Genomic DNA, 14,806 nt, shown 5'->3' with positions numbered 1-14,806 from the left:
AGAAAATTTTGAATGCCCATAACACAAATAATCAATGAGGTGATGGATATTCTAATTATAGTGATGTGATCATTACACATTTTATACATGTATCAGATATCACTCTGCACCTTATAAATATGTACAATTCTTATTTGTCAACTAAAATTTAAAAAGTTATCTCATTAAATTTCCACAACTACTGCTTTGAGAGAGGTACTCTTCATTTTCTCTTTTTACAGATAAGTACTTTAAGGTTCAAAGAGTGAAGCAACTGGCCAAGATCTCTTGAACTTTGATTCAGACCCAGTTTTTTTTCTGATTCCAGTGCCTGAGCTCCCAATACACTATACTAACTAAATAACCCAAAATGCATGTTTTTAAGATCTGCATCCTCTCTTAGCTTGGATTCCACAAGAGATAACTCTGAAGTGTTATGTACATACTAGGTGAGATTATTGCCCCATAGGTCCCTTTGTAGCATGATACTGTAAACTCTCAGCCCAACAGGGACACTTCTGAGAATGACAAAGATGCTTGATATAGTTTGGATGTGTGTCCCCACCCAAATATCATATTGAGATATAATCCCCAGTGTTGCAGATGGTGCCTGGTGGGAGGTAACTGGGGGCAGATTTCTCATGAATGATTTAGCACCATTCCCCATGGTACTGTTCTCGCCATAGTGAGTTCCCTCGAGATCTGCTTATTTAAAAGTGTGTAGCAACTCATTCTCTCTCTTGCTCCTGCTTTGCCTTCTGCTGTGACCTTAAGCTTCCAGAGGACTCCCCAGAAGCAGACACCAGTGTTATGCTTCCTGTACCTCCTGCAGAACCATGAGCCAATTAACCTCTTTTCTTTATAAATTACCTGGTCTCAGGTATTTTTTAATAGCAATGGAAGAATGGATTAATAAAATGCTACTTGGGACAAGAACCCTAAATGAGAACTGTCTTGGGCAAACCAGGGCTTACTTACACTAATACTTACCTTATTGCTTGGCGCCCCATCCACTCTAACTCCTAACCAGAAATGTCACTGTAGCGAACTTACAGAATTCTAATGATTAAATTGGAAAACATGGAAGTAAATTAATTACACAATAATAATAATATGGCACCACACAAATAAGGTATTATTTCATGAGTAAAGTATGTAATACAGAAAATATTTACAAAAATGATGTTTAAGGTGATTAATCCTAAAAAAAGGATACATTTTGATTATTTAGTTGAACATATCTGAGAAGACTTCCCAACAAAGACTGAGGACTCCTACATCTGGAAAATTTAAAAAGAGAGAAAGTAAGGTCTATCTTGTATGAAATCTGCATATTGGTGCTGTTTGTTACAGCAATGAAGCCAATAACCCAATACTGTGGAGAATGTCAAGCATCTAGTTTTTCACACACACACATAAAAGTAGTCCTCTTACAGACTCATTTCTAAGGTTGAGGAAAAAGTAACTCTTTCCCAGGGATATGGATTGAAAGTTATTATCTCTAGTCTCATTCAAATTTGAACCTTAATTAATATCAGAAAGGAGTCAGATTAGACATCAGGGAGAGCCTTCTAAATTTGAATTTCTGCCAAGATAGAGTCTTCTTTTATTATTTCTAAGACAGCTAGGTACCCTTGGAAGTCACCTCGTCTAGACTGTAACCAAATAATGATGAAACGTAATAATCCTACAAAGGCTTAGCATATGATCTACAAAATTATATAATTTGATAAAAAGCTCAAATTAAGACTCTCTATATTTGTTAAAGTCAAGTTTCCATAGCCTCTGCCTGGGGCTAAGACAGACTAAATAAAACTAATTTTGCATATGTGAATATATACCTCAACAAACTAAATACAGTATAATCTGACTAAACTTTAGGGTTCTAAAATGATAACTTTGTTTACCTCTGCATGGGAGAATTGTTAGTGATTTTATGTGTCTCTTTTTTGTTGAGATTTCTCATTGAGAATATAATATTTTGAAATTATATTAAATAATACTTATGAAATTAAGAAACAGTTCTTTTTAAAAAATTATCAAAAATATGTATAGAAAGAGCCTATATCAGTTATCTATTGATGAATAACAAATAATGCCAAAACTTAGTGGCCTAAAAAAATAAATTAATATCTCATATTTTTGTGGGCCAAGGCTTTGGGAGCAGTTTGGTTAAGGGGTCCTTACTAGAGTCTTTTTTGTTTGGAGACAGACTCTCACTCTGTCACCCAGGCTGGAGTGCAGTGGCACTATCTTGGCTCACTGCAACCTCTTTCTCCTGGGTTCAGGTGATTCTCCTACCTCAGCTACAGGCATATGCCACTGCACCTGGCTAATTTTGGTATTTTCAGTAGATTCGGGGTTTTGCTTTGTTGGCCAGGCTGATTTTGAACTCCTTACCTCAGCTGATCCGCCTGCCTCAGCCTCCCGAAATGCTGAGATTGCAGGCATGAGCCACCACACCTGGCTGTTGCTATGGCCTTTTACGAGATTGCAGTTAGGATGCTGGCAGGGGCTGTAGTCATATGAAAACTTGATTGGGGCTAGAGGATCCCCTTCTAGTATTTCTCACTCACGTGGTATTGGGAAGAGGCTTTACTTCCTCACCATGTGGGCCTCTCTCCATAGGCAGTTTGAATTTCCTCATGACATAGTGGTTGATTTCTCCCAGAGTGAGTGGTCTGAAAGAGAACAAGGCAGAATCCACAATGAATTTTGTGACTTAGTATCAGAATGTACACACATCACTTCTGTCATATGTTGCTCATTGAAAGCAGGTCACTAAATAATACCTGCACTCAAAGGAAAGGGAATTAAGCTCCACTTCTTGAAGAGAGGAGTGTCAGAGAATTTGTGGACATATTTTAAGACCACCAGAGCCTATATCCTCACACACACACACACACACACACACACACACACACACACACAGAACAACACATACATATAATATTAGGCTGGTGCAAAATATTAGGCTTTGTCTTTAATGGTAAAAACTGCAATTACTTTTGTACCAACCTAATATATTGAAAAAATATTTAAAATAAAGTTTTAACTGAGAGAGGAAATAACTGAACATTTAAAATTTCTCCTTTTTATTTTCTACTTTTAAAAGACAAATATTTTTCTTTTGTAATTAAAAAAAGAAAGTTTGACAGAGATTTGTTGTCAATGTGGTGGTAAGACTAATTGTTTTAATTAATAGATCAATTTGATCAGATTTGATATCTTTTGAATATTTTTTCTGATTCATAAATATGGTATGTCTCCCAATTTATTTAGGCCTTCTTTAATGTATTTTGATTGTTGTATTTTTCTCTGAAGATACTGTGTACATTTTTCTCCTTGGTTGGATATATTCCTTAGTATTAAATATTCTCTGATACTATTATATACTTTTTAATTATAATATCTAGTTATTTGCTGTTTCTGTGGAGAAATTAATATATTCTTAGTCTAATCTTATACTAATCAGCTTCCTAAACTCTCTACTTATTTCTAATTATTTTCTCTCAGATTATTTTGGGTTTTTCTATACAAACAATTGTATCATCTAAAAATGATGACAATTTTATTTTTAGCTTTCCAATTCTCATATCTGATTTCTCTTTTATTTCTTATTGCTTTAAACCAGGAAAGCCAATATCAAGTTAAATGAAAGTCACAATCATTGATTTTTTTTCACTTCTGATTAAATGGAAATACTTCTAAAATTTCCCCATAATGAAAATTCTTTGCTATAGTTTATCACTATAGGAAGTTGTATTATATTTTTGATTTACAAAGGGTTTTTTTAAATCAAGAATTCAATATTATCAAGTGTTTTTTCCTGAATCTAGTGAAATAACATGGTTTTTTCTTACCTATTAATGTTGGAAATTATATTTATAAACTTTATTGTTAATTAAGTCATTCTTTCATAGTTGGGCTATATTCAACTTGGTTATGATTTCTTAACATTTTCATAAATAGATAGACGCAATTTGCTAATATTTTACTTGGAATTTTTGCATATATACATTTTTGAGTAAAATAGGGTTGTAATTTTTCCTTCTCAGTGCAAATCTATCAGGATTAAGATTACTAATATTAAAATTGTAACTTCACAGAATTAATAAGAAAAACAATTTTAAAAGCAAGAAGCTGGGAGAATACATGTACAAAACATATAACTGAAATAGGGTTACCACCACAAATATATAAATTATGCTTACAAATCAATAGAAAAAATTCACAATCCAAATTGAATGGGCAAATAAAATGAAATTCACAAAGAGAACAATGCAAATATTTAATTACTATATAAAATATCTTCCACCTCAATGTAAATTAGGACAATACAATAATTATATGCCACCTAAAAATCCAGCAGAACGATGAAGCTTAAAAAATAGATAAATAAGTCCTGATGTTGCAGACAATGTAGAAAAATAAGAATTCCACCTCTGTTGGTAGAAGTGAAGTTCATATCATCAATTCGCAAAGCAATTTATAATATTTAATGAAGACCAGGCGCGGTGGCTCACACCTGTAATCCCAACATTTTGGGAGGCCGAGGTGGGTGGATCACCTGAGATCAGGAGTTCGAGACCAGCCTGGCCAGCATGGTGAAACTCCATCTCTACTAAAAATACAAAAAATTAGCTGGACATGGTAGCAGGCATCTGTAATCTCAGCTACTCCTGAGGCTGAGGCAGGAGAATCACTTAAACCTGGGAGGTATAGATTGCAGTGAGCCAAGGTCACACCACTGCACTCCAGCCTGGGCAATAAGAGCGAAACTTCATCTCAAAAAAAAAAAAAAAATTAATCAGGTTGAAAGTGTTCATGCCCTACTACCTAACACTTCTACATCTAGAGAAACTGTCACTTTTATGCTCTGGAAGAGAGTAAAATGAGAAACAACCTTAATATCTCTCAGTAGGTAACAGTTAAGTCAGCCATACTTAATTGTGTTAGATAAAATGAAAAAAAACATATCTGCATATATCTATATCATACATACTGAAAACAAAAATGCCAGTGGAAAAATAACATGTACAATATGGCACCATCTTTGTAAATCTTGAAAACACAAAAGCCAATGTTATGTATTGTTTATGGCTATAAATGAATGAATTAAAATAAAAAGCAAGAACAGCAAAGATAACACTAACTTGATGAACCGATGACTCTAAGGATGAAGGCCTGGGGAAAGGCATGGAGAAGGTCAAGGGGGTTCCTATTGTGACATTGTGTTTACTTTCACAATTTGAAAAAAGTATGACAGTATGTTAACATTTGTTAATTTGACAGCAGAGTGTATATAAAGTTTATAAGTCTTTTGTTTTTCCATGGTTTTTAAACCTTTTTCATAATTGTAAGCAAATATGTGTGAAACAGAACCTCTTTAATTAGGTACAGTTGGCCTCATATCCCTAGTTCCTCATCCATGCATTCAACCAGAACAAAATGTAGTTAGGGCTAGGATGGTTGTGTCTATACTGAACACATAAGGACTTTTTTCTTATTTCCTAAACAATACAGTATAACAACTAGTTAAATAGCATTTACATTGTTTTAGGTGCTATACATAATCTCGAGATTATTTAAAGTATGCTGGAGGATGTGCCTGGGTTACATGCAAATACCATGCCGTTTAGTATCAGGGACCTGAACATTCCCGGATTTTGGTATCTTCAGGGGTCCCAGAACTAATCCCCTGTGGATATCAAGGGAGGACCGAATTTGGTAAGTATAATGGCATATTCCCGCTCTTATTGGCCCTGAGGCTGCTCTTTCATGCATTCTGTCTCTGATACTGAATACTCTCTGGGCTTGTTGCTTCATCTGTAATGTAAAAGGACTGAATAGATGGTCATTGAAGATTCTGTCTAGCTCTGACACTGTAGGTGCCATCCCTTTCCCAAGCACTTGTACTTCTCTTTCCGTTTTCAAGGTTCATTTCCAGAATCCAGTAACAACCCACTTTCATGATCTCTACGGCTCCTTTTTCTAAAAAGCTACCAGGAAGCCTTCGACCAAAGCATGCTCAGAGGTCAAGTTTGTTAAAACCCTAGGAAAGTTTTTTGTTTTGCTATTCATTTTCTCACGAGTCTTTCAATTTCCATTTATAATAAAGCTGCTAAATTTTCACCCGTCGTCTCTGCCATTAAAGAGGTGTAGCGAGGAGGAGGTGCTAATAGGGAAGATGTCCCACGGGCCAAAGGCTGCTTCTGCGCTCTTACTTGGGCTTCAGAACCCAGCAAAGGAGCAGGTAACTTAGGAATGGGCTGCAACGAGGCCGTCATAACTGTGCCATCTGGGCAGGGCAGCGTGGGTGGAACAAGTTGTCCTCTGCAGCTCCGGGAAGAGTAGCTCTCCCTGTTCTCTGAGGGAGGGGGTATGGAGCGGGGAGGCGGGGAGACAGAGCTGCCCGGATCAGAAGCGTCCTGCAACATCTCCTCAACCGGAGGGAAAATACGTTTGGACGAACTCTGGTGGAAAAGCGCCCCAGGCTGCGACGGCCTAGAGATCTTGGGGCTGCAGCCCTCGCTGCCTGCGGAGGGGGCCCGGGGCGCCTGTGGAACCAGGTCCCTGCAGCTCTGCGGCCGCGCGGACCTCGGCTGCGTGCGAGGTGGCGGAGGAGGCTGGCCGGGTGCGAGCGGGAACCCAGCCTCAGCATCTCCCACCTGCTCAGGACCACCGCGCAGCTATGGGCTACCAGGAGGAGGAGCCTGTTATCCCGCCGCAGGTAAAACTAGACACTGAGCAGGCTCTGAGGCCAGTTTTCTGGAAATTTTATTCACGTGGCAACAGGTCAAGTCAGCTACCTTCACCTGGGGTCTTACTTAGTTCAGCACCGTGTAATGTTCTCTGGGAGAATAAGTTTTGCTTTAATCTGAGTTTTTTTTTTTTTTTTTTTTTTTTTTTTTTTTTTTTTTTTTTTTTTTTTTTTTTTTTTTTTTTTTTTTTCCCCTTAGCAGGCACTTTAATTTCACAGAATCACATCACTAAATTCCTAACCGATACTGTACTTAGCAGCTGGGGCAGCTGTAATCTGGAAATTTTAGGATGGAGTTTGCTTGCCAAGCTCCGTTGAATTACCAGCTATTATTGTTATTTTTTATTACTGTTATCCTGGCATCGTTTTATTTTCATTAGTGACATTACTTATTATGACTAGAAATATCATGCTAGTAACCTGCCTTACATATTTGTTACTTTTCTAATTTTTGAGCTAATATTTGCTTATAATTGCTATTTTATCTATTAAAATAGAGAGATCTAGATGACAGAGAAACCCTTGTTTCTGAACATGAGTATAAAGAGAAAACCTGTCAGTCTGCTGCTCTTTTTAATGTTGTCAACTCAATTATAGGATCTGGTATAATAGGTAAGTGTATTTTGTTTTGTTTTAAATTTTAAATGAAAGGGCAAAATTTAAGACTCCCTATGCTGCTTGTGTTCATTAATTATTTCTAAAGAAAAACAATACTTAAATAAGAAAATTGGTAATTTTGTTTCATAAAAGCCTTCCTTTTTTTTTTTTTTAATGTAACAGTATGTATGGGTGTCTTTTATACTGAAGATGCGGCTGCAATTCACACTCTTTCCACAGTTGAGAGTATCTTCCACATTTGGTGGATGAAGATGAAACTGCATATGGGTGGTAGTGACTCTTTTTGCTGTAGGCTGCGTGGTTGATTGCTAGTGTTACCTAATTACTTTTTCCTCTGACTGAAGTTCCATCATTTGAATCATCTTTCTTTAACCTTTTAGAATTATAAAACTTCCAGATATTTGTAAACATTGGGGATGCAAAAGTTTAATATGAAAACATACCAATCTTATGAAAAATTAAATTCATACACTTTACCTATCTATACAATATTAAATTTTAAAGTACAAAATTATTACGATATACTAATTTTAAATATCATTCCATCAGCAATGCAAATTTGTTAATTGAAAATGCATATGATTTTCCTACCAAAGGAGCCATACAACCAGAATTAAAAGAAATAAATAGCTCATATTTTCCCATTGTATTAGAAGCAAGGGAAATTTTCTGAAAAAAAGTTGAGTGCATTGCATCACAGTAATAAAGGCAGCCATATTTTCGGTGGTTATTATTCTTTTTGGTGTCTGAAAACACTCTCTCTCAGAAAAGACAAGAAAAAAACAAAACAAAATCCTGCAAAATATAATACTTTTTGAGAATTCAGTGTTTTATAAAGTTTTGACATTTTCCTCTCAGTTATCATCTTCTGAAAATTAAACATTTATCTGGATTGAGTTTACTTTTCTTACTTTTCACAAGTTAATATGGTTCTTGATTTTACATTTTTCTATGGATAGTCTTTTCCCCCCCAAATCATTCATACATAAAATAGAGTTACCTGAGGTAAAGTAGAAGGAAGCAGGGGGAAAGACTTGTTTACAATTCTACCTCCATGTACCATGAAGGTATGGGCAGCTGTACTTAGAATTCTAGAGCTGATTCCTGATGTGAACATGTTAAACTGAGCCATGTCAGCAATGCTAACCAGCACCACTGAATTCTGCTCAGCAGCTTGTTTTCTTTTCTTTAAGGGAAAACTTTTCAGAGAATAAAAATTTTGAGTGGAAATATTTCAACTGTGTTTGTTTTAAATATTTTATAGTCCATAATCTAAAATTGTCCATTTCCCCCAAAATTATATGAAATAATTTTATGTATCCCTTTCAGCATTATAAAAAAATATATTTGCCTTCTCATTTTCCTCTCATTTTTTCCTACATAATAGCCCAATTTTGACTCCAGAGTCTGTCTTTCTTAGTATTTCATAACCCTTCTGTGCTCTTTATTATCCTGTCTGTCTGCTTTCTTGGCTAGCAGGTAAGGAAGGATTTGAGGTAATGACTTTCCACATATTCCAGGGCTATGTCACTCTTATTCTAAAGTCAATGTTATTTGTGTGAACTGGCTTTTGTTTTCCATTTGCTGCTTTCTAAGTCTTATTCCATCACCTCATAAACTTGCTCTCTTGATTTGTCCCTAAGCTAATAACAATTTATTCCAAAATAACTATTAATACCTAACAGTTAATATTAATACTCTCCTATGTGCAACTTACAAATATGTCATATAAGAATATACATTGATTTTTACCTGTTATATGCAGAAATTGAGGGCGGGGAATTTCTGTATTTTTAGCTTTCTTGTTAATGTGAGGGGTGGGGCATTTTATGTTTTTTTCAGGATTGCCTTATTCAATGAAGCAAGCTGGGTTTCCTTTGGGAATGTTGCTTTTATTCTGGGTTTCATATGTTACAGGTAAAATACTATATAATTTCTTATTGCTGTGACTTCAGTTGTGCAATGACTACACACACAGACACACACACACGCATGCAGATGCTGCAACTGAATTTTCTCGTTAATTAAAAAGTGCATCAAGGAATCCTAAAGAATTTAAGCATTTATGCCTGAGGAGATTTACTTTTCTTACTAATCCTTTAAACAGATTAGAAAAAGTAGAAGAGCATTATATATTACCAAGCCTAAATCCTTTTCATGTGCCTTTTTCACTTCATGCAGAAAGTTGTAGATGGGGAAGTCATTTTAAAGCTTCATGAAGGCTAAGAGAAGAGTGTGCTCTCAAAGTGCAGACGGCAGGGCTTCGTAGGCAGGTGCGTGTGAATGAACAACCTTATTCAGCTGTTGTTTGTGCAGGTAGAATTGAAGCCCAGGTGATCAACTAGCAGGGCTCATCACCCCTCTCCGCCTGGTTTATGCCTGCCCACACTCTTGCCTGCTACTATCTTTAAATGCAGCAATAAGTTGCTTCTACATTACATCTTCTCTTTTGCTTCCCCTCTTCATGTAAACAGTTCATTCACACCCACATTTTGCCACTCCCCCATTTAAATGCAGGCTTTACAACTCATAATCATCTCCTCTTTTTGTTGTCCTCATCCACATTCTGTCAGCCCCCATCTCACCTTATGACAAACATGGCGTCTTTCCTCTGCCTTAGGATCGCTGTAAAAGAGGTGGCAATGATTACAGATAGACACAACTCACAGGAGTTGCTGCTGTGGTGGATTAGATGCCCTTTTACCAGCTAGTGCAAAACACCTCAGCTGCCCTCTGGTCTGGAGTGTTGGCTTGGGCCTCAAGGGGGCCTCCTTGCCTCCATGAGGGACCAATGTGTGTGTGGTACAGTTGGAGCTCCAGAGCTCCACCACCTTGCTGAGCTCTTTCACCTGCCCTGTCTTCTCATTCCCCTTCTTCAGGGAGCACTCCATCCACAGGCCCCTTGCCCAAGAATCTAGATCTCAGCTCTGCTTCTAGAGACCCTGCCAAAATGCCATCCCTTATAAAACCTCAGGCTTCCAAGACCTGCCCAAAACTCAGCTATTTTTTCTCAGACTGAGGAAGAGACAGTAAAGCATGTAGTAGGTTGCAAATTCAAAGCTAGAGAGGCATTGATCTCCCTGCCTTCTTCCTATCACCCCCACCCTCAAGACCTAAACTGCTTCTAGTTCTTACAGTTCTTAATTTATAACTTAAGACCTGTAAATTAGCAGCATGGGACCTATAACTTTGTGCTTATGAAGAGTTACTGGTGTTTAAAAATTGCAGTCTACTTATTAGAGCATTTATTACACTAAAAAGAAAAATTCTCAGGAGGTTGAGGCAGGAGAATCGCTTGAACCCAGGAGGTGGGGGTTGCAATGAGCTGAGATTGAGCCACTGCACTCCAGCCTGGGTGACAGAGTGAGACTCCGTCTCAAAATCATCATCATCATCATCATCATCATCATCATCTCATTCAAAGATTTGCCCTTGGAATTCTTAAATTTCCTGTTTCCCAATCAGCACTGACAAATAATTAATTTCCACCCTAATCACTATCGTTTATTTAAGTGCACTGTAAATATTTATACATATTGTAAACAGGTAGGTAGAACAAATTTAAAAATATGCATCACCCAAGAGTTCAGAACTTGAAGAAAATGAACAGTATACTAAAGCCAAATCATATTACACATAAAAAAATTATAATGTAAATAACTTTTCAACTAATGCTATATGTAAACCTCTAACAATAACTGTGAGAAGTTCTTTGTAAATTCACATATTGCAAATTTACTTATTGGTGGAAATTACTAACTCATAAATTTACTTGCATGATCTTAAATAACTGATAAATAATGACTCCGCAAAAGCCAAAAAAGTTATAGGCTGATTTGTTTTTTTTTTAATTAGACTTTTAAGAGCAAAATCTACCTGTAAGGCATAATACTGAATTTTTCTTTAGATTGGAGCTATAATTAATCAATGGTTTGCCTCTAGAATTATTATTTTGCCTTTCAAGGCCACCAATGAGGTATGTTCAGATCAACAGGAAGCTTTTCTAAGTTCTGTTTTCATGTTTGTGAAATGTTGGGAACAAAAATAATTATAAACATTTACAGCAAATAATTGTAATTTGCTTTAAGATTTTCAAATTGTTGATTAACGTAAAATAATTTTTATTGTCTGAGCATATAATATGATTTAAAAGAAAAGTCCTCTGTTAAGTAACATAGATTCATTCACGAATTTTTTAAAAGTTGCATACGATATATTTAAAGGGAGATCAAAATATTACAGTGATTAATACTTAAGATATGTAAAACTTTTAAGGGAATATATTTATATGCTGTATTTTACAAGCAGATGAAAGCATTTATATTTATTATTGACTAAATTCTTAACACATTCTTAACTTTAAGCAATCATTTTGAACTTTTATAGAATGTTCTGTGTTCTCATCCCAACCATACCCTTCTTCAGCAAGACTTCATACCATCTATGAAACTGGTTGCCTCCTCTCTGTGACCAAGTCCTCATCGGTTCTCCTTTTTGACCAGTGAGCTACTGTTCAGTTTCCCTCCCTCCAGCATCTGTCTGCTTTCTGATCAGTCCTCCATACTGCGACAAGCAATTTTTATGAAACCTCAGCCTGAACTCTGTAAACTCCCCCAATCAAAACATTCCGAGACACTGTAAGGACAGCAGCAACAACAAAATATTACATTTAAATTCCTTCATAGTTTGGCCATAGTCTGCATTTTTAGTCTCATTCCAATTATTCTAACTTTTCTCTCACTCTGTCACCAACAGTCACATGCAGACGTTCTCAGCCATTATGGAGAATTCTGTTACCCACAGATAGAATAAGTTTTCACATCGTCTTCCCGTTCGTAGTCCTCTTGCCTGACATTCCTTTTCTTCTCTACCTGGTGAAAACTTGTTTTTCCTTCAAGACATTATTCAACTTTTTTGTGAAGCAGTTCCTAATTTAAAGCAAAGGAAGTAGAATTTATTGCTATGTCCTTTGTGTTTTCAGAATATTTTAAAATCTCTTAATACTTATTAGGGCTGGGCACGGTGGATCGGGCCTATAACCCAGCACTTTGAGAGGCTGAGGCACGTGGATCACTTGAGGTTAGGAATTTGTGACCAGCCTCGCCAACATGGTGAAACCCTGTCTCTACCAAAAAATAGGAGAATTAGCTGGGCGTGGTGGCTCACATCTGTAGTATCAGCTACTCAGGAGGTTGTGGAGGCTGAGGCGGAAGAATCATTTCAACCCAGAAGGCAGAGGTTGCAGTGAGCTGAGATCATGCTACTACGCTCCAGCCTGGGCAACAGAGTGAGACTCAGTCTCAACAATTAATTAATTAATTAAAATAAGAATCTATTTATTAGGTCATTTATCACATTAAATTAGACAGATGGGTAGACATATAGCAACCATGCTATATTGATCATTGACTCATTCAGTAAATATGTGTGCCAGATATAGCAATGAGAAACATTATCCTTGCTTTTTTAAAGCTCCCAATATAGTGTGTCAAGCAGGAAAAAAAAACATAATTATACTATTTTATAAAAAAATACCATAATAAAAATATGTACATGATGACAGACACTGGCATTTAACCTAGCCTCAAAAGAGCAGGAATGTTCTAGGAGGAGATACTTCCTCTGAGTAGTTATCAAAGATTAAATTCTTTTTTTTAATTTGCAGAAATTCTGATTCCAAACTAGGGGGAAAAAAAGTTGGTTTTGCTCTCCAAATAGCTAAAAAAAAAAAAAAAAAAAAAGTAAGTTAGCAGAGAAAATGGAAGCAGATGGAAATGTGGAAATGTAAAATGCAACGAACAAGTGATTCAGTAGGGCTAAACTGTAGGGTTGTTGTTTGCAAATGGAGAGGGGAAGTTGAAGAGGTTTGCAAAGGCAGATAGGAAGGCTCTCATGTAATGATAATCATTACAATCCCTGAGCTAGATGCTGAGCATGCTCTGAAATCTTTCTGAGGCAGATGTTTATGTTTTTTGGAGGAGAAAATTGAGATTTCAATATATTAAAATGACTTAGCCAAGGTCTGAAGTTACTGGCAACAGAGCTGGGATTTTAATTAAGCGCATGGAGTCTGGGGCCAGACTACTAAGCCCTAACTCCTGATTCTTGTTTTACTACCTCTATAGAGATCAATTTACCTAACCTTATGTGCCTCACTTTTCTCATCTGTTAAATGAGCACGATAATAGTGCCTACCTCTGGTTGTTGTGAAGATTTTAAAAGAATAGTATTTGGAAAAAGACCTACCACGCAGAAGAGCCTTGTGTTAAACATTTGCTAGTAGTTTGTGGTTGCTATCACTATTATCTGACTCCAAATACAATACTTTTCCCACCATCACATGCAGCTTTTCAAAAATAGGTAGAAATAGCTTAAGTTCTCACTCAGCCTCTATAACACAGTAGTCATTGTGGTGGACATTTAAACACCATAATCCTCACACTGCTCTTTAAGGGTGCCATATTGCCTTACTTTACAGATGAGCTCAGGAAAGTCAATTCTTTCACCCAAGGTCACACAACTAATGAATAATTTTTATCCAAAGGCATTAATGGGTCTCCCTCAGATATTTTAAGCAGAAGACACAACTAGATTTATGGTCATCTCTGGCCAGATCCACTTGGTGGAGGGAGAATGTTCAGAATATCTTGGTAGGGAAGGGAAATCAAAGGTGTCTTGGTGAGGGGCAAGATTGGTGGATAAAAGAACTAGTAGGGGATTATTGCAGTACTTCAAAGAAGAAATTACAAAGGCCAAAGCTCTACCATAAGGCAAGTAGAGATTACAAATTACGGGCTACGTTTTAATATTTCTGATGCAATAATTAATAGACTTGGTAACCACAGGAATATAGAAAGTAATGAAATAATTTAATGAGCAATAATGTAAGTCTGGGGAAATTCTCAGGTTTCTGTGGAAACTAACCACAGATTGGAGAAATATGGATGGAGAATCCAGTTCCAGAACCAATAACCAAATTCGAATATATATATTTTAAAATTAAGTTGCCTATGAGAATTTCAAGGCAAAATATTTATTAGGCAGCTGGTTGTAAAAGTCTGAACTTTTGAAAGTGTTCTGAGCTAGTAACGAATTTAGAGATTATTAACATCTAAATGAAAATTGCAACCACAGCATGAGTGAGATCACACTAGTACATCTTGAAGGGTGAGAAAAGAGGCTGGGCCCAGTGGCTCACACCTGTAATCCCAGCATTTTGGGAGGCCTAGGCAGGCAGATCACCTGAGATCAGGAGTTTAAGATCAGCCTGGTCAACATGGCAAAACCGCATCTCTGCTAAAAACACAAAAATTAGCCAGACGTGGCGGCACATGCCTGTAATCCCAGCTACTCAGGAGGCTGAGGCAGGAGAATTGCTTTAACCTGGGAGGCAGAGGTTGCAGTGAGCTGGGATCACGCCGCTGCACTCCAGTCTGGGTGACAGAG

General features: G+C 36.8%; 1 protein-coding gene across 3 annotated transcripts in view; it reads left to right on the top strand.

Annotated features, from left to right (window-relative positions):
* The first annotated feature begins 5,507 nt into the window (after positions 1-5,507).
* SLC38A11 (solute carrier family 38 member 11) overlaps positions 5,508-14,806 on the top strand; it is a 60,477-nt gene continuing 51,178 nt past the window's right edge. The window contains exons 1-3 of one of the 3 annotated variants that reach the window (XM_037745735.1): positions 5,508-5,709; positions 7,240-7,354; positions 9,203-9,277. In XM_037745735.1, coding sequence (XP_037601663.1) covers positions 9,217-9,277 — 61 coding nt within the window. In that variant the 5' untranslated portion in view covers positions 5,508-5,709; positions 7,240-7,354; positions 9,203-9,216. Of the gene's footprint in view, positions 5,710-6,362; positions 6,713-7,239; positions 7,355-9,202; positions 9,278-14,806 lie in introns of those variants that run through there. The other 2 variants (XM_017548204.2, XM_017548196.2) reach the window with 2 other exon arrangements.

The sequence above is a fragment of the Cebus imitator genome, unplaced genomic scaffold (assembly GCF_001604975.1).
Source record: "Cebus imitator isolate Cc_AM_T3 unplaced genomic scaffold, Cebus_imitator-1.0 Scaffold10, whole genome shotgun sequence".
In the NCBI taxonomy this organism is placed as follows: Eukaryota; Metazoa; Chordata; class Mammalia; order Primates; family Cebidae; genus Cebus; species Cebus imitator.
This window is presented reverse-complemented; position numbering and strand designations above follow the sequence as displayed.